At 37.8% G+C, this 24,301-nt stretch overlaps 1 protein-coding gene across 1 annotated transcript in view; it reads right to left on the reverse strand.

Moving 5' to 3' along the window:
* Positions 1-5,025: 5,025 nt before the first annotated feature.
* kcnh7 (potassium voltage-gated channel subfamily H member 7) overlaps positions 5,026-24,301 on the reverse strand; it is a 46,231-nt gene continuing 26,955 nt past the window's right edge. The window contains 11 exon segments of the mRNA XM_030758628.1: positions 5,026-8,279; positions 8,555-8,738; positions 11,839-11,965; positions 11,968-11,991; positions 15,726-15,878; positions 16,022-16,109; positions 16,260-16,465; positions 18,581-18,833; positions 19,937-19,939; positions 20,121-20,320; positions 20,558-20,957. Of these exon segments, the coding sequence (XP_030614488.1) occupies positions 7,968-8,279; positions 8,555-8,738; positions 11,839-11,965; positions 11,968-11,991; positions 15,726-15,878; positions 16,022-16,109; positions 16,260-16,465; positions 18,581-18,833; positions 19,937-19,939; positions 20,121-20,320; positions 20,558-20,957 (1,950 nt within the window). The 3' untranslated portion in view covers positions 5,026-7,967.

The raw sequence follows: 24,301 nt of genomic DNA on the forward strand, positions 1-24,301 counted from the left end.
TAAATAAATAAATATTGTCAAAACATATATATATAAGCCCCCAGCTATTCAAAGATGGTAATGCATTTCTAACATAAGAGTGAATAGTATGTATGTAATAGTATGTACTGCTTTTCATATATGCCCTCTATATTATCTTTATAATAAAATTTTACTATTAAAATTTGCAGCAGCTTGAACTATTAAAGGAGTTATTTTGCATTACAAACATGTACAGGGAGGTGATTAGTGTGACTGTCATAGTCTGCAAGGTCACATGACATAATGAAATCTATGTTAAAGTTGACATATCTCACTTTGCAGGTCCTCTTCCAGATCCTCACATCATGGCCAGCAGGGAGAAACTGAAGGACACACGTCCACAACCAGGGATATGCAAGCTGCTGCATGGAGTTGAAGGGGATGAGGAGCTTATCCTCTCAATGAGACAGAGACTTGATCATTTCTATCATGACATCTACATGGATGTCTTCTTCAGTTGAAAACCCTGAGGAATTTATTTAGTTTAATGTTGAAATGCAATTGATATGCCTTTCATAAATACATTTTCTCTGCCAATGCAAAATGGACCTAAATTGTGTATGTACTAATATATATATTTTTTACCATCACTGCTCCATGTACAGTGTTTAATATAATTAATAAATGTTTGCAAGAAACTGCCACAAACCTTGTTTCTTTGTTCCACAATGGAAGCTTTAATTTGAGCATTTTTTCTCCTCCATGTGCTCCATTGCCAAATGTGTAAAATGTACAAAAATATGCAATTTAAATGTAAAAGATGTACATATGCATATCACTCAAGACAAGCTATTTACAAAACATTTTACAGAATTCTTCACATCAATTCATTCATTAATAGCTATTTTTTTTAAAAAAGCACAGGTTAGATGTACAGAGAGATTTGATTTCCAACACAGCTGCTTGCAGTAATGAATGTTCATCCAAGAAGTGTGAGTTGTAGGGAGGCTCTGACCTGGTTTGTCTCCTTTCAGACACTGTCACACACTGTCCTCCTCCACAAAGGATTTTAAAACTTGGCCCTCATCTCTCCTGATTGCTCTCCCTCAACAGACACGTATTTCTGTGTCCACTGGAAAATCGTGGAAACTCAAATACCACTAGTTTTTTGTTCATTATTGGAACAGCATGGCACACTGTGGTAACATCTTAATGACTGACATGCTTGTTAGGTGGGCTGCTGCTGAGAAAGATGGACACAAGAAGAAGGCAAAAAGAAAATTATGAATCACAGAACATGGAAATGGTTTGGCATATAGCTTTCAGGTCAATATTTAAAACACTATTCTAAACAACAGTGTTGGAAGATGTCACTGATTTTTACATTAATATAGAAAGTAAACCTTTTAACATTACAGCACTGACAGGCAGCAGTATATATTTTAGCTACCTGTGGCTAAAGTTGATGTTAGCTTACTTTCCAATCAGAGATTGTTTCTTTATACGCAGATACAGAATGATAAAATGACAATGCTGGATAAAATTACCACGGCTAACTAACAAGTACTGTTATTGTTAACCTTACCTTTCGCTATATCATAAAGATGATGAGCATCCGTGAATTTTCCAGGTCTTGTCTCAGACAGTTGCAGAAGAATTAAGTCACCTTGCTAGCTTAACTGAAAGCAATACTGTCAGTGATGACTATTTATTGTTTAGTGTAGATATTTTTGAATGAGAGGCTACTGCATTTAGCTGCAGACACGGATAATGAAGCTGACCCATTAGTTCTCCAGATTTTGGAGGAGGTGGCGTGTCGCTTGCACAAGTCTGTACCACACAAGAACTGCTGGGAGACCTGGATATTTGCTGCCCGCTGATGCCTTGGAGTCGTTTTTGCTTGCGAGTGTGTCAGTTACGGATATTGCCGAACTTTTCGGGGCTGCTAAACTGAAGTCAAAGGCGCAGGCATGCACAATCGATCTGCACATGGATCCTGCTCCTTCCTGTTTATTGACCAATAGTAGAGGAGCTGGAGCAAGAAGACAACCCTCCTCATTTGCATAATGAGGCAGAAATGCATACGGAAAAGGAAAAGAGCAGGCAGAAATACGAGCGGTAAAGGAAAAGCGGACGAGGAAATGTAAAAAGAACAAAGGCTTGTATAAGGAAAAGGCAAACAAATATATACATTTCCTGATGAAAATGCATGTGTAAGGAAAAGGAAAAAGAAAATTTATACATTTCTTGATGAAAACGTGCGTGTAAAGAAAAGGAAAAACACTATATTTACATTTCTTGATGAAAACGCGTGTATAAGGAAAAGGAAAAACAAGATATATACACTATATATATATTTCTGCTTTTATTTCTGATTATGTCAGTTTTGGTCCTCCATACCAAAGGACTGCAGCAGTTATAATCAGCGCCTAGTTTATATATACATATATATATATACATATATACGTATATATATATATATATATATATATATATATATATATATATATATATATATATATATATATATATATATATATATATATATATATATATATATATAAGCTCACTCTGCTTTTACTTTTTGCAGCAGCATGTATCAGTAGGGATATTTTTTATGGTCTGAAGTCTCCTTACGTCACTGTTTTTTTAGTCGCCATGGACCAATAAAATATTTGCCTAATCAAGTAAATATAAAAAAAACCCAATCACTTTATTTTAGGTTAAACCTGTTTAAATTTATGCCCCCTTTCCTCAAGTACCCAATTTTAATTGGTCACTGTCTCTTAATTTTTTATTGTTAATAGTTTTTTTTTTGTTTTATTATTATAATTATTACTGTATAAGTGGGCCCCTTTTTAAGCCTAACTGTATAATAATAATAATAATAATAATAATAATAAAAACAAACAATCAGGAGCAGGCTGCAAGCATTGAAACTCAGAAGCACAGAGACCAAAAATGAAAGCAAAACGAACCTCAGTGTTTGAAAACTGAAAGGTTCCATGCAGGCAGCTCCTCTCTACGTCACAAGTAATTCTGGTCCACCTCTGGTTTCTTTTCTCCACCCTCTGGCTATTATTGTTCTTAATTCTAACAACAGAGCCTCAGCCAGCTCTTAACAGACTGTCAGCACAGAACAGCAGGTCATTCTGCAGAGTAATTTTGTGAATGTGCAATTCAGTGTTAGAAATTTTCTGTTTCACAAAGTTTTGTGTGGAATGATGTCTGGGCTGTTGAAGAAAGATAGTTCTGATTTATTTGCTTTATATTAATTGTTGCACTACTATGATTAGCACAGCAAGGGTGAAGTGTGCCCAGGTAATACAGCCCTCTCTTAAACCAACCTTTATAGTAATAATCTATTTGAACTCAGTGAAAAACCACAGTGTGCAGTTTCCTTGTCCACCTGTGTAGTGGTACTAAGACAAATAATCTAGCTCACATGAAAAAGGAGCAGTTCTCACAGCATATATGCACAATATCCCAGTCATACTACAGTGCTGTGCAAAAGTCTCAAGCCAGCCCCCATTTCTTTATGTTTTGCCTGGAAAATGGGAAGTGGGTGCAATGATTTATTAAAAACATGAGCAAGCGTACATGGAAATGCAGTATACAAGCCAAAAAACGAGTTTGTACAATTCTAATGACCTTGAATGTCAATATTAGGTATGACCACCAGTGTGTTTGGGATCATTTATCATCAGTGAAGCCAATCAGATGCTTTCCAGGTGATGGTAGATCAAAATCTGAGGGTCTATTAATTTTGACAAGATTTTCAAATGCAAACCTCCACCATGTTTTACAGATGGCTGTAGGCTCTATTGACTCTCCTGACTGTCTCCATATGTACTGAGAATAATTAACCCAAAATTTTCAAATTTGAATTTATCATTTCACAGGACCTAGTTTCAGTCCAGTTCTTGTGTAATTGGCCATCCCTCAGTCTTTTCTCCCTGTTTCCCTTCCTTAGGTATGGCTTCTTGACAGCCACCCTTCCACTGAGATCTGATGAGGCTTCGGTGAACAGTAGACGGATCAACAGAAGGGCCAGAGGCGTCTCTTATAACTGCGCGTCTCTTATAACCACGCCATGTCTTCTTGTGCGATGGTTTGTACCCGATCAACCAATGAACTTTTCCGGGGGGGGCTCTTCTTACAGTGGGATAGATGATGTTATAACAATCATGAGAACAAAAAAAAACAAAGGTGATGTGTGATTTTTGCCTGTTCCTTAAGGACATGACTTTCAGATACTGTTAATACGATGTAGGTGTTTTTTTTTAGGCTGATTTAGGTCAGTGTTAAGTGGCTTAAACAAAACAACAACAACAAAAACATTCCTGTGAAAAGGTACAAAGACTAGACTGAAACTGGGTGAAAAAGCAGTCAATGTCCAAACAATTGCTCAAGAATTCTTAAAAAATACTCTTGACTCCTTGAAAGCAATGTATCAAGAAATGAGGGGTGGCTTTAAATCTTTCCACAGTGCCAAATTTAAGGTTAGTAGTGGTTGCTCATTAAAACAAATCCCAACAAACAACTGCAACAAACTATTTGGCATGCTGTGCAATAATCACTTACCTCCCTCAAGAACTCACAATCCTCCCTGAACCTTCATAATTCATGGTGTATGCTCAGCTATGTACACAGGACTTGTAAATGCATATATGGACTGGAAAACAGAAAGCCAGTGACACAACTGCAACTGTGTGTTTTTATTTATTGCTCCCACAGTTTCAAAACTATCATATGCACTACTGTCTGTTTTTCTATAGAATATTTCATGTAATTTATTCAGTAAAAAAGAAAAAAAAAACTTCTGGCAATGTGATGTATTTATTTTTCTACAACTGTCTAACAATCTTCATTGCCAAGAAAAAAAAAAAAAAAACTGCACAGGGAGACTATATAATTAATCAGTGTATGGATATTTATACACAAAGATGCCGACTTAGCATTTGCTTTTGTCATATAGGCACAAGATCCTCTCTGGGGTCTGTTTACGCACATGTACTTTCTGTCCTTGTGTCCCGCAGTGCCCCCCCGTTCCTCCTCCCCCAACACCTCCTCCGAGTAAAGTATGCTGACATCATTTTATACTGTAATGTGCTACTTTGGGCTGGCAGGCAGTGCAAAACAGTAAATATATAGAGAGACTCAAAAAAAAGCGCACTGCTTTGCAGACCCACATGGAAAAAAAAAAAAAGACAAAACCAATAAGAATTCTCCATAGGCTGCAATAATAAATGTACTATTTTATATACAAGTCTTCCAAAACCTGTATATCCCAAACCACAATCTACTCATGAAAGTGGCCACTGTCACATTTTTCACATACAACATAATGTTTACTTAAAAGGAACCCAGACTATTTCAGCTTGTGGGCATCACCTGCTAAAGCACACAGTTACGGCTCAGAGTCTGTAAGTGTTTGCTCTCCAGCAAAGACTGATGCAGCTCATCAGACCCATCGGATGCCGGTGGCTGGCAGATGTGCACAAGCTGGTATTTACCGGCCGTGTTTATGTGTGTGAACATTAAACTGACTTAGATAAAAAGGAAAGGAGGGCTGTATATTTCCTCCTTAGCTACACTCAAGCTCAAATTAAAAGGTTAAACAAAACACATGTTTATATTGCTGCTGTATCTAAATATTAGGACCAAAACTATTCCAACCATTTGCCATTTTTTTAATTCATAAAAGTGAAGACATTGAGTTTTTTAATAACACATTTAAAATACTGATGTTAATGTTAATAATATTAGGCTATACATGTCTTCATAGTCAGAGTTCCTTTTAATAAATTAGTATAATTGTATTTCAAGAGAAAAATGCAAAAGTATTTTATAAGACACAAAATTTTTGGATTCTGATTCTAAATGTAGAAATGCCTATATTAAACTTACTTGTCCAAAAGGAAAAAGAAAATCCTCAAATCTGCATGTTGTATTTGACCAGACAAGTATGTATGGTGCACTCTGTTGGCTTAACATTGTACAGTAGGTGCACATCAGTGTCTGCAGTAATAAAGCACATTGTTTTATAGAAGAAAACTATAGTTTTTTTTTGGATACTGTACAGTATATTGCAGTGCAATTGTCCATAACCCCTGAGTCACACTTCAGAGAAGACAGGCATACAACATACATAAGAAAACTCTTATTTGTAATAATGCTGTATTACATTAATAGCTACAGAAAATAGCTTATATATCTTTTATATGAAGACTCATTGCTCCTAAAGCCTGAAATTTCTTTTTTTTTATGTGCCCACACAGACTTTACACTCTAGACAAGCTCTACCATTAATGACCAGGCTCATCAGTGTTTGTTGAGGGTATCCATGTGGCCTGCATTATGTAAGATCATCTCCAGTGCCCTGTCAGTGCCTCAGCATCCGGCACTAGGCAATGAATTCGGCAAATGGAGGAAGAATTTTTTTTTTTTTTTGTGAAAAAGTCACCTCATCATGCTTCAAGTGCTCACACATTTTTGATGGCAATCAAAAACACTGGCAAAACAGTGCAGGCACCTAAGACTGGCTCACATCTTTATTCCCAAGTCTCAGGTTGGACAGGTTACCTGCCTCAACAAACATGTCTGTACTCAGCAGCTGCCAGGCAGCCTTAGTAACAGTAATGGTTTGGCTCCTTTCGGCAATCACAATCTTTAGTCGCCTTCACTTGTTCTTGTCTGCTGCTCTGGAGTATAGCAAGCAAGAATGGTCGCCTGCATTGAACTTTGGCAGAGTAATATAGTAGCTGCTCTCGACTGACACCCAGCATCTGGAGAGATAACCTTTCCCTCTTCAGACAACAGGCATGAAAGGATGGGAAAAAAAAGGCTTGATGGGGTTGTTGGCAAATTCTTGTGTAAAGACATTTAATTTTCTTGGCAGTGTGTTGGTCCTGGCTTTCTACAGCCCCCGCTCTCTGTGCATTTAGCACAGGAGTACTGATAGTGTGTTGGCTTAAAACTGTCACCTTGTCCACGAGATGACCCAGTTTTGTCAGTTTTCACTTACTCACACTTATTGCTCATAAGATGTTCTAATACTACCTACAGTAAGTGTAAGTGCTGCCACCGTCACCTTGTCTGTGTTTTTTGAGAATCTTTCCAACAAGTTCCTCTATTTTTGGTATCTCCATGAATACTTGCCAGGAATGTTCAGCACCCACAGACCCCTTACTGAGGAGCAAGTGGCTGCTGTTAAGCATTGCACCTCCTGGTGTTTTTGGCCATTGTGCTGCAGAACCTGGTGAGTTATAGTGTCCACAGTGTGGTAGTGGAGAAGAAAGTCTTTCCCTGGTTTTGCAGCTACCACCAGGAGGAACTCCATCTATCTGATGTCTGGAGTGTTAGTCACTGGGACCTGTCTACTGCAATCAGTCAGCTCTTCCTGCTTACACTGGAGCTAGTGCCAATATCCACAGTGTCCATTACACTTTACCCAAGCCATGTAGCCCATGCTGGTGTGACCAACTGTGTGGGAACATAAAATGCTGCAGCGAAAAACACAAAGTCCATTACCTAGATAACTGTTGGTGAAACATAAAGTTTGTTATGTGTTGCCGTGCATTTCTATCACAAGCTAGTGGAGTCCTTTGACCAGCATTCTGGCAGAATAAGAAGAATTTAATTAAAAAGTTATAGACTTGGTGATGGAGGAAATGCTGTCCTCATAAAGGAGCGGTCTCCACTGGGTTGATTAGGTTCTTCATGATATGAATTTAATATAAATTTAACAAGCAAAATGAATGATGATCATCATGGATTCGATCCTGTTCGACAGGACTACTGTTAAAATATGCAACTATTGTTACATATTACACTGGCAGTTGCAGAAACGGTTTCTTAATTCCCTGTCAACTATGTAAAACAGTGTTTTGCCCACATGCACAATGCAAGAACATCTTTTTTCTATTACAAAGTCACTGATGACTGTGCCAGCATGCTAATAAAAGAAACTGCTACTTAGTAATTACAGCATTACAGCCCCTATATCAGAGTACCATGCTGCTGAAAGATTTATGCCTTGGAGACTCTTGGTCTGAGGCAGGTCTATGTAGTCCAGTGGTGTTGAGGCTGGAATCAGAAGGTGACAGGCAAGACGAGGAGGAGGAGGTTTCAGGTGGAAGAAGGATCAATGCTGACTGCTGATGCCCTGTGGTTGGTGGTTGTTGTTGTTGTGGCTCTGTATGTCTCTGCACAAGAAATTGTTTAAGGCTGTCCTCAGTGGGTGCATTCACATTGGCCAAGCTCAACACAGAGTCTTTGGATTCCTGAATGGTGCTCCCCGGTTTTTGGCTGGGGGCCTAAAAAGAAGTTTTTGACAATAGGAAGATCTTAGTTGCCTGCGCTAGGGTAAATAAGCTTATTATATATATGTAGCTATTTAATATCTTGTTTCAAATGTGAAATTATATTTATTCCCCAAACACAACTGTATTATTAGAAAAACTAAGCCCAAATTGCTAGATGTGACATTTAGTCTAACAGTATGAAAACATGAAGGCAAGGGCATTAACATGTACATGTGTGAAAAATAAAAGGGTGCTCTATGTAAAAACAGGTCTGAGGACATCCTTACTTGAGTTCCTGTAGAGCTAAAAAAATGGCTTGCATTCAGAGCAGCCGGCTGAACCTTCACAGCAGGTCTGTGATAGTCTGGACTGGCAGTCACTGTGCTGTAGGCAGGCGGTCCCAGAGTTGGTTGTCTCTGCAGCAGCTGCAGGATGGTCTGCATATCAGATATCAGCTGAGACTCCAGCCTAATTAAAATAAAACAACAACAAAAAAAAGGGGGAAAAAATACAGTTATACTATATAATTTATAACAGAGCTAAAAAATAGAAAAAATATATTTAGGTAACACTTTACTGTGTGTGATAATGGCTGAAAACACACTTGTTGTGCTTCACTGAGCACTAGATGGAGCCTTTGCTCTGGACAAAATTAAGAGATGGTAACGGTGTGGAAACGCATTCTGCCAAAGTAATAGATCAAAGACTGCTTCTGCTAGGAGTGATAATGAGCTCTGTGTGGGACATGTGAATTCTGCATTTACTGTTGAAGTAACTATCATTCTCATCTAGTTAGTTGAATTAAGAGTAGATTTCATTAAAGTTCTATATTTAGAGCTTAAGGCAAAAAACACCTATACTCCTTCTAATGCACAACAACACTGTCAGTCTTTTTGTTGTCCTGGTTTAACATGTGATGGGTGATGAGAGATTAAGTAAAAGCAGCCACACAATATTTTTCAAAGTAACAAACAGATATTTACATAAATGTGCGAATGAAAAAGCCACACCAACATTTTTTTTCCTGCCGCATATGCTTTCAGACTAGTCAGGGACACAAAAACACAAAATGACAGAGAAGTGCTGCTCATCCTGCAGCCGGCCAGCATTAAAAAACAAGGTCAGATATAGTGCAGTGGATAAAATGTCTTATTTGTGCTTAATAAAATGAGCTTGCCCAGTATTTCAGGCACCCTGATGCGATCTTTCGTTCTCTGTCATAATTCCAGCTAAAAATACCATCTGCTGTTCATTTGTGTGTCCGTTTCAGGTGGCTGCTGACTGCAGGTGTGGTGCTGAAAGTACTGCCAAAGATGTGTTTCTCCATTTCAGAAATAACAAATATAAAATGCATTCATTTTGGGAAGCTGAAGTAATAGTTAGTTCTTATAAATCAGTCTCACCATTTTGTTTCTATCATTATAAACTGTTTCAGGCACTTTTTTTTCTTTTTCTGAGTGCTGCTTTGCAAAAGACTATTGTATCACTTCATTCTCAAGTTTGATTTGCACCAGTCCTACAATGTTGTATCCTGCTTCCAGTTGATCCAGCCTCCCACTCCCGAGTCCGACAACAGCTTCTGCCAGCTAGTTGCCGTTCTCCACCTACTCCTTCACATTTGGTGTAGCCTACTTTTAGTAGTGTGGGAGGTGACAACTTAAAAGCATAAAGCACTCCCTTATCATTTACTAAAAGTAATAATGGCATTCATGTGAAAATGTAATGATAAATAAGAATAATGAAAAATAAACCTATTTTATGTCCACAGAATACATCCTAAAATGCTCAAAGTCTAGCTGCAAATAACTTCCTGAATATATTTTTGACACACAGCCAAAATTCACCCTACCTTCACTATTCACTCAAATTAGATAACATACTTGATACATATAGCCCTTCTTTCTGCTGCTTAAGAAAGGCTAAGTGTCATATGTATAAACTTGAAGTCAATCAAATACACAAATACACACTGTAAAGATAATAAATACCTCAGGGCAATGCTGTTTCTGTCATGGAGGTGCAAAAATCCATTTCACTGAATGTTTTGAAAAAAGTAAAAGGCTCCATTTAAAGCCACTGTGAGTCACAAGCGAAAATTTGTGACTTTCTGGCACACTCAGTTGCTGTAATATCAGATGTCAGATCAGCAGTAGCTACGGTTCAGAAATGAGATTTAGATGTGGGATGGAGAAAGTGAGGGAACAGAGGGGAGCCTTTACCCTGTTGTTAAAGATGGAAAAATATTCAACTCCCCTTCTTCCAAGCCATTTTAAGTGAAATGTTCACTCATATATCCATCCATCCATCCATCCATCCATCCATCCATCCATCTTCCGCTTATCCTTTTCATGGTTGCGAGGGGGCTGGAGCCTATCCCAGCTGACATAAGCTGAGGGGCAGAGTACACCCTGAACAGGTTGCCAGCCTGTCGCAGGGCTAACACAGAGAGGCAGACAACCATTCACACTTGCATTCGCACCTATGGGCAATTAATGGATAGACTGATGACTTTACAGTACCTGTTTAACTGCTTGTTAACACAAATAACTAATCAGTCAATCAAATGGCAGCAACTCAATGCATTTAAGGCATGTAGACATGGTCAAGTTGACTTGTTGAAGTTCAAACTGAGCATCAGAATGGAGAAGAAAGGTGATTTAAGTGACTTTGAACGTGGCATGGTTGTTGGTGCTGGTATTTCAGAATCAATCAGAACATTTGGATGATGGGGTCAGAATTTGGGATAAACATAAAAACATGGATCCGTCCTGCTTTGTATAAATGTTTTCAGGCTACTGCTGGTGTAATTGTGTGGGAGCTATTTGAGGAATGTTTCCAGCACCTTGTTGAATATATGTCACAAAAATTAAGGCACCTTTGAACCCAGTACTAACAAGGTGTACCAAATAAAGTATCTGGGGAATGTACATTTACATTAGGTGCATTAGGTTTTAAGGAGGCAAATCTGCCTGCTGGCTTTGTAGCTGATGGATTTTGCAAGATCACACAGCAAAGGTGCTTCTCTTGTTGTATAAGTCCATGAGGGCAAAGACAATAACTGCACCTCTTACTTCAGTAAAATAATGACTCTGGATAAAATGTAAGGTCCTGAGGCAAATTCCATTTCTTGTTTTGAACAAGTAGAGTTTAATGAATACACTGTGAAATTAAACAAACCTTTTCAGAGTAAAATTAGTGAAGAAAAGATGTTTACATTATTTACTTAAGTAAATAAAGACAATAATGTAAAAATACTGTAATTAAGCAATATCAGCAAAATGTTGTCCAAAACAGCAACTCAAGCAGAAACACTCACTGCACCATCTGACAAAATGTTACAGTTTCCAAACAGAGATGTGGTAAGTGTAACTAAATTTATGAGGCACCAAAGCCAACAGACATTTCTGTCATTTTATTATCACATGAGCTGTGTGGCTAAAAATGACAAACCAGTGCTAAAAGAAAAAGTTACTTGAAAAAAAACTAATTCACACTAGAAAAGTTAATATTTTGGGGTAATTCATAGTTTATGATAGCAAAGCGAGTATGCTGACTCTAAAAATATGTACCTGTTAAGTGGTCTTGAAGCTGACCTAAGCGTTGTTCCACCTCTCCATATGTGAGTTCGCTGGCAGAATTATCATCCTCTCTCAGGTCCTGGAACTGCGCTGACTCATCCAGGTAGTCTGTAGGCTTCTACAGGCCCATTTATCACAGCACAGATCTGGAGGACCAACCCAACATGCATGATTTACATCCTCACTTGTAGGTCAGAGCAACGTCATCACTAAACATCACTAGAATAGAATATAATAAATCTCTACAGGAAAGCCATGTGTGTATCCTTTGTTGTAATTTATCACACTGCTATATCAGAAGAATTATTATATCAGTGTTTTTCAGTTGCAAACTAACCCTGTTGTTATCTCTGTTTGGCACATGGTAGTATTTAGCCTGCTGCCCAGTGATATGTGCTGAGCCCCTTTTGTTATTTAAACAGCGGGCTGGTTAATTCTGTGATTGAGTTATCTCATCGAACAGACTGTGCAGGTGGCTTTGTACTAACACAATGAGGTGCACAGATACGTTTAGAGTTTAGGTTGAGGGTGCCGCTAGACCGTCTTTCTCTCTCTACATCTCCAACTGTGTATTACATACAACCCCAATTCCAAAAAAGTTGGGACTGTGCAAAAAACAGAATGGAGTGATTGGCAAATCTCACAAACCCATCCTGCATCCACAGTGCAACATAGAAAACATATCAAATGTTTAAACAGAGAAAATGTATCATTTTAAGAAAAAAACAAAACAAAACGCTATTTTAAATTTGATGGCAGCAACAAGTCTCAAAAAAGTTGGGATGAAAAAGTGAGTGGTACCAAAAAAAAGCTGAAGGAACCTTTTTGCAACTAATTGGGTTAAAAAGAGCATGTGTATAAAAAGAGCATGGTAGAGATGCAGAGCTTCTCAGACATAAAGCTGGGCAGAAGTTCACCAATGCAAAAAACAAAAAAAAAAAAAACGAAAAAAAGAAAAAAGAAAAGAAGAAAACAAAAAAACAACAAAAAACTACACCTACGCACCTACAGAGTGTGAAACATTTTCATAAATAATGTCCCTCAACTTAAAACTGTGAAGACTTTGAATATTCTTATCATCTCCAGTACATAACATCATCAAAAGTCTCAGAGTCTGGAGAAATCTCGGTGTGCAAGGGACAGGCCAAAAAGGGCCTCCTGTGTAAAAATCTACCAAATCAAACACACACAGCTACCGGCTGTGGTGGTCCCTTTTGAATAAGGGAGCAGCTGAAAATATCTTGTTATTGGGTTTAAAATATTTGTTTGCAAATCATTGCATTTGTTTTTTTAAAATTTTATAAGCATCCAACTTTTTTTTGGAAATGTGGTTGTAGTTTTATTGGACCAGCTAACTATAAAACTATCCTAACAGATACTGTAAACTTTACAAATGCAAATGCATGTCTTTAAACATAGACCAATTTTTGGTTGGATACCCGAAACCCCCAAATTTTGATTTCACTTCCTGCACGTATTTTTTTTTTTTTTTCCATTTAAGCAAAATTGATCAGTTGACTAGTGGTGAAGTGTACTCAGGTGGGCACAAAAAAAAAAAAAAAGAACATATGATGCTGTCTACTGCAAAACCCATGCAATAACATAAGTGAACTTATAATGTTCAAATATTAATAATGTTTGCAATAAGTGGATAGAGATTTTAGAGTTATCCTGTTTTGATTCAACTGAGGCACCGGAGTTGCCTTTTTTTCTCCCTAATTTGTAACTTAGTGTTAGTGTTATTCTTTTTAGTTGGTAAGAATAAATTATACCATCTTTCAGTTCTAAAGTTTTTTTATATCAGGACATCATAACAAATGATCTAGTCCTTTGCAGGTCTTAAAATTAGGTGACTACAACCTCAGGTGAACAACAACACATAACCTATTACACCGTACCATTAATTATTTAGCAAAAATTAAGCCAAAATACAGAAGCTGTGTGTGAAAAACTAGGTACACCCCCCTGATTCAAAAGCTTATAGAACCACTTTGAGCAGCAATAATTTGAAGTAATTGTTTTCTGTGTGACTTTATCAGTCTCTCACATCATTGTGGAGGAATTTTGACCCACTCTTCATTACTTTTGGTTCGTTCACTGCATTTGTTTATGCACAACTCTCTAAAGATCATGCCACAGCATTTCAATCAAATTGAGGGCTGGACTGACTGAGCCATTGCAGTACCTCAATTCTTTTCTTTTTCTGCTGTAGATTTGCTGCTGTTCTTGGGGTCATTGTCCTGTTAAATGACCAGGTTTTAGTTGTTGGAGAGAAAGCCTCACACTTGACTCTAGAATTTAACTGAATATAGAATACTTTGGTATACAGAAGAGCTCATGGTTGACTCAGTACTCAGATCCTCCACCATCACCTTCAGTTGATATGAGGCGTTTATGCTGATAAGCTGCATGTTTTCACCAAACGTGTGCACTTGGCCTTGTCTGCCCAAAGGGATTTGTTCCAGAGGTCTTGCAGTTTGTTCAGAAGCATCTTTGCAAACCTAACCTGCAGCTCTTATTTTTTTTTTTTTTGTAATTTTTCTGAGCATTGCACAGTCTGACCTTGGGGTGAATTTACTGGGACGCCCACTCCTAGGAAGACTGGCAACTGCCTTAAATGTTTTCCACTTGTGAATAATCTTCCTCACTGTAGAATGATGGACTTCAAATATTTTGGAAATGGCCTTATAACCCTTTCCCAGACTGATGGGCAACAACTATTGTTTCTGAGATCACTGCTGATGTCTTTCTCCCTTAGCATTATGTTAATACACACCTGAATGCACACCTGAAGTGGCAAACCATCTGCTTTTATAGAGGTGCTCACACTTGCTGATGATCTATTAATCAAGTGCATTTGGTTAGCAGCACAAGGCTGCTACTTACTCTCTTAATTCCTGTGGAAACAGTAAGGGTGTACTTAGTTAAGGTTTTCCTTTCTTCCTTCCTTCCTTCCTTCCTTCCTTCCTTCCTTCCTTCCTTCCATCCATCCTTCCATCCATCCATCCTTCCTTCCTTCCATCCATCCATCCATCCATCCATCCATCCATCCATCCATTCATCCATCCATCCATCCATCCATTCATCCATCCATCCATCCATCCATCCATCCATCCATCCATCCACTTCTGCTTATCCAGTTCAGGTTTTTTTGAAATAAATAATGACACTGTGTAATGTGTCACGAGTTCACCTGAGGCTGTATTTACTTAGTTTTAAGGCCTTCTAAGGACCAGATGATTTTTATTATGCTGTGATATGTCAAACCGTAAAACTTCCTTGCTGAATTTTGAGGGAAGGCATGCATGCAGTTCCATTGCTTCCTGTGGTTGTATAGTTGTCTTTCAAAGAATATAATAACAATGAATTGTAGACTAATTTGAAGGAATCATATCAGTAATCTACAGCATGCTGGGTATTTGTGGAACACAAGCTCCATATGGACTAGAAAGAAATATATTAGGACAACTACAGGGGTCTGCAGCTCTTCTTACGCATGTCTGCAAGGGAGTATAATGCGCTCTTTAGTCTATGATGTTTGAGACAGAGGACATCCTGTCTCCTAGAATCATAATCATCTGAGCAGCATTTTGGCATAAGACAACCTAAATATTTAAATTCATGAATTTGTGCTCAAAGCAATGTTAGAAGCCAGTGAAGATCCCAACACTGTCCACACATGTTTTCCAGTCACCAAATATGAGTTGCTAATCAAGCACCAAGGACATGATCCTTCAATCTCTTCCCACCACTGACATTATATTTTTCTTCTTACAGTACTCTTTACCACTAGTAGCACTACTTTAAAAGCTCTTGTGACAACAGTTAAACTTTTGTTCACAAAATTCTTACAGTTCATCTGTAACACATGATCTGTTACCTTCAAAAGGTGGTTTTCTGTCCAAGCTGTCTCTGGCAATAACATCTGAGTCTAAGCCTGGAACTGTGAGTGAAGAGACTACTGAAGATCTCTTGAGGCACGAGTTAGACTCTCTCTCCCTTTGAACGTCTTTAACCATTTCTTTGTTTTCCCCTGTAGAATGGCAATCAGCAGGAGTCAGTGGAATAACACTATATTCCATAGAGAACAGAACTGCTCATATCTGAGCACCACTCCATGAACAATAACAAGCCAAAATGCTGCTTAACAAGGTTGCACTGTATGTTTCAACTGACCTTTAGATAGATCTGGTGTGAAAGAGATTCTTCTTTTCACGTTTTTATTGCCCTCACCATCTGAATCACATTCTTGGACACTGCAGGGCTGCAAAATTAAGATACTTCAATTGGAAACAGTTTGAGTTATTGTAGTCAGAATGAACAATCAAACACAATTTAGACAAATTACAATGTGAATACTTCTTAAACAATGCCCCTTGAACATATAGGTTCAAAAAGGTCACATATTATCTACCTTGGTAGAGTCATCTCTCAGGTTGAAAGTAAGCTCGAGGTTGTTGAAGAAGTGGTCAGCAAACTCCGGGTACATGTCCAGCACCTCCAGCAGATCTTCTCGCTGGATGGTGCTCAGATCACAGTAACTCAGAGCACGCACATCAGCGTTAGACTTTCCAGGCTTGGCATAAAGATGGATCATTTCTCCGAATATGTCATTTTTACCTAGAAGTGACAACCACACAGACAATATATCATCTCAGTAGGTTAACTTGGAAGTGCAGTGACTTCTAGAAGAAACCATGACACAGGCATAAATTAGTTTTGCGATTACGATGGGGATTTATTTATCACTCTGCTTTCAGTAATGGGCAGCAGACATGTTTGTTTTTGTTGATAATCAAAATCAAACAGCCTCTACGCTCTGTGTAGATGTTCTCTCAGGGCCTGTGCATCAGTTGTCTTTCTATTTTTGATCCATTATTTATGCTGAGGAATAACTACTAACACACAGCAACTTTGATGTGAGGGGTGAAGGAGGGCTTGATTGCAATTGACACACTTTACTTGTGCACTTCAAAGGCTATATTTTCGTTGATATTGGCTATCACATAATTAAGCCACTTCTTCAGTGAACTTGCAAAAAGTGAAAAGAAAAAAAAAAAAATCTCCTGTAGGCTTAGTTTTCAGTCCAGAGAATAAAAGAGCTTCCTTTGCACAAATAAGGGCCCATTTTCCAAAGGACGAGAGGCCTGGTTTAAAGGGCATCATGAAAAATCTCTTTGTTGGTGTGGGGGTTCACTAAATGCCAACAGTATAAGCAGGGGTTCAGAAGAAAGAGATATGATATGCTGGCCGCCAGCATGCATGCACCAGACACCTTTCTGACACACACACACAAACACACACAAACACACACACACACACACACACACACACACACACACACACACACACACACACACACACACACACACACACACACACACACACACACACACACACACACACACACACAGCTCTCACCACAAGGATTGATTAGGATAAGAGACTAATACCTAACCTGTGGAACAATGCTGATAGCCTTGTTGGAGTCATTACCACTACAAGAGAAAAATGCTTTAACGCCATGGGCTGACCATTGGCATGTTAGAGGTTGGTGCAGTTCCCTATGTGAGAACAAACTATGATGATGGAGCGTTATAATTGTGCTTGGCTGGCTTTTCCACAATATCCACTAATAACATGTTTTGTGTGATGCAGCAACTTTTCCTAAGCTGAAACCTCATTCTTTCAGGTGCGGCTTTAGTGAGAATTCATCTCATGAATAATGAATAAAATTTAATCCAGGCTCACCCTGCAGCACCTGAATGAAGTTTACCCATGAAGAAAAAGTAAATACACATTATTTTAATAGTAATAGTATTTTAACTCAGAAAAACAATGATACTGAATACTCAGCATCAGTACATAATGAATGAAAAATATAGTTTCACATTTGGAGCTGGTAGTTGTTTCAGCCAAAGCTACTTTTTTTTAAACTGACAATTTCTTTTTAATAATCTCGATTTTGCAGCTTTAACTCATTTCCCAGTGCTGTCAAAAAAAGTGGCACCATTTTCGCTGCATTCTTTGAAACTGCCAGACAACTTTCCATGAGGCCACTTAATAGAAATGCCAGAGTGTCAAACCTGTCACACAAGCACCCCAGAACTCTGACAGAAAACGAAATGTGAAAACCCATGTGAAGGCACATTTTATTTTTAATTTTCTAATGCTAAATATGCCTAAATCCAGAACATCTGTGCACCTTGAATAATTCACGTGTGTGTACCAGAATCTTTTTTGTATGTGCTTCCTCTTTAACTATATAAAGAAAAATTTTATAGAACTCTTTACAAAATCAACTCTAAGATCAAAACAGATCCTAAACCACTATCTCTTTTTCTTTCTTTCTTTCTTTTTTTTAAAATAAGGCCTGACCAAAATTTTAGTTGGTCTGGTGCTGACATTTAACACACAGTCAGCTGAGAGATCTAAATACAACAAGGAGGTAACGCTGACTTTTACAGTTAGTCACATTTCTAGGTGGAGACGGAGGATTTTACATGCAGTGGAGACTGCCAATACATCCACAAAACTCTTGACAGGCACTGGCAAAATGTCAAACAGCACAACTGAGTTTACTCTGTCTATAAAAATGTCAGTTTTCATAAAGGACTTAAGTCAGACTCTTAATCAATAAAGCATCTTCCACCCAAGTTACTTATTGTAATTGAAACAAAATAGCAAATTAAATGCAACACAGCAGTAATATGATCAAAAAGGGCTTATATTTACCCAGGATAGCTACCACAATGTCATCTTTCAAGATCTCAATAGAACCACGGGACAGAAAATAGAGAGTAGTGAGCACATCACCGCTGTGGACCAAAGTGTCTCCAGGAGGTACATGAGCGCTGTTGAAGCGCATGGCCAAGGCCCTCAAGCATCCTTTGGTGGCTCCTTGAAAAGCTTTGCAGTTGTCTAGAAGATTCCTGTTGAGGTGAAGGCAGATATCTGCCTGTAGGCACTCAGGAAACCCTTTTAACACCTGTGATGCAGAGAAAATCTGTAAGTAAACTGTTAAAAACATTTGTCTGATATCCTTACAGAGATATGTTTGGAAGATAATTAGGCAGGACAAGTGTGGGTGACATAGCATCGGAACTAAGTAAACAGTGTTAGAAATCAAAGTGTTTTAGGCAAACGGGTACTTTTATATGCAAAGAGCTACTTTTTGATAGACTGGAGGTTTCTAAAGGGGCTGTATACGACACCCTTTGGAAACTGGATCAGCTGTATGTATGTAAAGCACCATCGGACCAAACTGACCACATCATCAGAAGATCAGCACATCAAGCTTTGTTCTCTCAGAAGCAAAAGCACTCCAGTCAGAAAAAAAGCACTGTCACAAGAATTCTGTATAGCTGTGGCTTCTAAACTACTTCTTAGAGGGGTTAAAAAAATACACTTGAAGTGGGCTGACACATATCAACATTTTGCAGTGGATGGCACTAAAAAGATTCTCTTCTGATGATTCTGAAGATTTAGATTAATAGTGCAAAGCAGGGATGTGAAGAAACTTGTGAAGTACATGAAAATTTTATCAACATTGACAAAAATTAGTTGGGAATACATTTCTGCTGTAAAACCTGCACTGTGACAATCTCAAATATATGTAATTTCCTAAAAAATCTAAGTAACAAATGTCAGAAGGTTTATATATATATATTTATATATTTATATATATATATATATATATATATATATATATATATATATATATATATATATATATATATATATATATATATATATATATATATATATATATATATGACTCACACAGACAGTTTATGTCATTGTATAGTATTTTTAATATTTATTTTTCAAAGAGTTTTTCTTGATCCCTGTGTATGTCAGGCTGTTTTCTTTCTTCCCTCTGTTACATGGGCGAGGTCTCTGACCTTAACTTTGATTAGAAACTATGTGTCTCTAATAAAAAATGCAGGACACAGGTAAAGACTACCCATGCCCTGCATTTGGGTCCTCCACCCCATTGTACTGTAGACAACATAATGAGTTTCTTATTTTAAACAGTGATCAGACAGAGATCCACTTAGTCACAAAAATATAAAGAAATAAAATATGTACCTCCTGCTCTTACCAACGCAGAGATGTTAATCCAAGTGAGAAGCAGACAAGAGAGCAAAAAAAAGAAAAAAAAATCTCTTTTAGTTTCTTGCATTTGGATTAATTCAATGATCATTCAGTGTAATCAGCTGTTTTGTTGGCTCTCCTTACAGAGACAGGTGGTTGAGTGATTTCTGTTATTTACCGTATTCATATCAATGCCATTAGTGTAGGTCCATGAGTGCTGGAAGTACTCTTCCAGCCTTTGCCTCAGAGGGTTGGGAATTTGATGAAAACGGATGAATTCCTTGACCCGTAACATTTGAGCATGGTAGCGGGCTGTACCCGAGTACAACCTCTGGATGATGGCAGAGACGTTTCCAAAAATACTGGCATACATGAGGGCTGAAATAAAGAAAGCAATCAGTGGGTGGGCGGGGTGGGGGTGGGGGGGGGGGTATGCACTACTGTTTACTGCTGTTATCCACAAAGACACACAGGTAATTTGATCTGAAAAAATTTTGCTTAACACACAGATTATTGTGTAGAATGTGAAGTTTTTGCTTGAAACCACTTTAAAAACATAATGATGTAATGGTAAATTAAAATGCACACACACTGTAAACAGCATAAAATACTCACAGCCAATCAGCATGACACATATCGAAAAGACCTTCTCCGAGTTGGTGTTGGGGGAAACATTTCCAAAGCCCACACTGGTCAGGCTGCTGAATGTGAAGTAAAGTGCTGTAACATACTTGTCCTTGATAGAGGGACCAGAGTTAGGATCACTGTAGTTGTATCTCTTCCCAATCGACACACCCAGATTGTCAAGCCAGCCAATCCTGTGTTCCAAGTAAGGCTTCTCCACATTGCCAATGGCATACCATATACAGGCTAACCAGTGGGCGATCAGGGCAAAGATGCACATGAGCAACATAAGGACTGCAGCTCCGTATTCAGAGTAGCGATCCAGCTTCCTGGCTACACGCACCAATCGCAGGAGCCTTGCTGTCTTCAGCAGGCCAATGAGAGTGGTAGTCTAAACAAAATGTACAGTGAGGAAGATTATTAGTAATCGCAGCAGTAGTTTGGATGCCAGACTAAACAGTTTTAGATATTGTCTCATCATGCAAAAAGATCTGACATTTTATCTACTACTTATCTATTAAACTCATTTGCACGTGTATTTCCTTTACATTACCAACAAGTCTAAAGCTGTGACCAATTTCCCAGACACTTCACAAACTGAGGTAATGAGTTTCTTTGACAGAGAACAGAGGCAAAGACTCCCCGCAGTCCTTTGGTCAACGACAAATTAGCAGTCCAGTAGTCTACAGATAAATCTTAATTTGTTCAATCCTGAACCATGAGGAACACTCACTTAATGGCTCCCTGGAAGTTGTGTAGCTGCTATGTGTCAATAAGAAATATGTTAACAACTCTAACTGCCATTCCCATTGATAGGGCCATTTATTTACCTGACAATTACAGAACAACTGCTGAAAGAAAAAAAAGCCATGTAAAAACATAAAATGCTTCAATTTAATTTTCACATTGTGTTTAACATTATCTAAAGACAAATTAACAAATTTCCACATCATTTTTTTCCACATCATTCTTTAAAAAAAAAAAAAAAATTTTTTTAATCCTTTGTTAAAGCACTAACAACCACTGCAGCACAAATTCACTATTGGGATAATTCTGGAGGAACTGGGATCGTCACAGTAGCATCTAAAGAGGGTTTACGGTAAACAATGATATTCAATATCTCCCCTGTGCTAATTTAGAATATTAACAAAAAAATAGGCTTTCAAAAGTACAAATACTTTGCTATTGTACTTAAGTAGATATCTGTATGTTACTCGAGTGTCTATTTTTTTCTTTTACTTCCCACATTTGAACACAAATATCTCAAATTTCTACTCTTTACATTTTCAAAACAGGCTTGTTACTTTAAGTTACTTTAAGTTATTTCCTGTCACCGTGCGCCTTCAGCAAACGGATTTGAACCTAAATGGAGTGAACAATAACATAAAAGGTAACCCTATTTGTGTATCCATCATCAGTGCTTAGCATACACAAAGATATGAAATAGCCAAAAAGCAAAGTTTATGCATCATTAACAGCGCTACACTCAGGGGTTTAGGTGGGCCGGAAGGATCTGGAACAGTGTTTTCGGTGCAGGTATCTGTAAGTTGTGGTCACAGTACTTCAGCATCTAGCTAGCACTACAGAGAAAACACAAAATTAAAGTGGCAGGTAATTTCAAATGCAATGTTTCTTACAGCTCAACAAATATCAACAAACCCACAAACTCTTCCTGTGGAGTTTGACACACAGTGTGTCTGCTAACTGGTTGACATCAAGGGTAGCAGACAACAAATCAATAAATTTAAGATGATGACGCTGATTAGATTCACTCAATGAATTTTTATCTATTTATATTTACAGAGAGAGATAGATTTATACTGTCTAGGGGTGGGAAATCAGTCAGTGACAGCTCATGTAACCCCAGCTTAAATCTTGTCAAATTGAGTTGGCTAAATCCACAAAGAGCAGCAGCACAGGTCAGTTCATCACAGCCTGTACACAAAATCTACTAAAGCTCACAACAGAAATTGTGACTTATTTCTAAGTGATTATTTTACCCACACTGCACCACTATAACTGATCTTAGGGTACCCACACCTATACTCATTATCCTGTTTAGATGTGGACAGCAAATAGAAGTATTTTTTAATTCCCTTTGTTTTTCTCTGCTTGTGCTCTACTTACAGATGCTCAAGGTGAGTACATTCATTAGAACTCAATGAATATGTGTACTTTTGCCACCTCCGCTGTCGGGTATTTTATGATTGTTTTTCTTGGCACATAAAAAAATTGTTCTGGTTTCTTGTGAAGTATTTAGAATGCCATCAAGCACAGCTTATCTGGTGTTGGCTGTTGGTACACTTGTGTGATCCTTGTCTAACCAACACTAGTTCAGGACCATTAATTGGCCTTCTGCATGTCTACAATCGCTTGTTCAATCTCTTGAGTTAAGTCAAGAGATTGAACAAGACTTTAATTAAAAGTCTAAATATAGGTTAGATTTAGGCAGAGAGAAAACATGCTTAAGTTAGTTCTACACTCATAAATCTAAATTGAGATATATACAGATAAGACATTATGGTCCCATGTCAAAATCTATACACAAAAGGCAGCGAGGGAAAACCAGAGCATAAACTTTAATCCCATATCTAAGTGATTGGTGTAACACTGAATGTAAATATAACTTTTGGTTAACAGCTCTACTGCTTTTTCTGAAGCTCAGCCCTCTTGGTTATTTTAGGATGATAGTCTGTTAATGGCTTGTCACTGACACAAAATTTATTATCTAAAACATAGCAAATCTTTCCTACAGCATATTTTATTGGGCTAAGGTTTGATTTTTCTTTTTTTTTTTTTAATGGCAAAGTATTTACTTATTCAAGCTCACATGCCACACCATTTAAAACCTTTTTTACTCAGTATGCTAGATCTTCATTTAAATCTGCAGTTTGATGGTAAATCAACATTTGTCAACACAGCATAGGTGTGTTATACTGATACATGATTTATCCAACAAAACCCTAAAAAAGCAAAACAGGCAGCCCAAACTTAATTAAAGTTAATTGAATGAAATAACAGCATTAACTGTACCTGCACAGGCAACTAAGCTTTTTGGTTACACAGGGCTACACAGCCTCACCACTCCCTGTCTGTTAATCTCTAATAGGAACAACATTTACAGGTTCAAGTCAGGACAAAGCAACATTATTCACAGCGAAACTGCTGGAAAAAAAAAAAGGATTTTATGTAATAAATATTCTCAAACCACTAGGTTATTCATATTGCCCAGTGTTGCGTGATAACTTTCACAATATGTTCAATTTTATGGCAAGACTAAGTTGTTTTTGAAGCAAACAGACACTGAAATCTATTTCACATTTATTTCCTACTCTAATCAAAAGGTTTACTTAAGCGATTGTAGGTTAAAACCGTCTTATTAAGCTGCTAAATTGAATGAGCCTTGTGAAAAACCATCTGCCACTGTCTCGGTCGGTTTTGTTTTCTGAATGAGAATGCTGCTGAGTAGGATTTTTCATGTTCAATCTGATATAAACATCAAGATGGAATGCTATAAATAGAAATCATGGCAACACATGTCCCCACTGTATATGTCAACCGATTTGCAGAACTGGAAACAATTAGTTTTCATCTCCTGTTAAAGAGGAAGTTAAAAAAAAATTACTCATGATGAGGATGTGTTCTACGTAGTTCTAAATCTCAGTCTAAATTTGCCAGGACTGCTTTGTTTGTCACTGTCTGGTGAGTGAAACAGATGTCCATGTTCTTTTTGAT

Source organism: Archocentrus centrarchus, chromosome 21 (genome assembly GCF_007364275.1).
Source record: "Archocentrus centrarchus isolate MPI-CPG fArcCen1 chromosome 21, fArcCen1, whole genome shotgun sequence".
Classification (NCBI taxonomy): domain Eukaryota; kingdom Metazoa; phylum Chordata; class Actinopteri; order Cichliformes; family Cichlidae; genus Archocentrus; species Archocentrus centrarchus.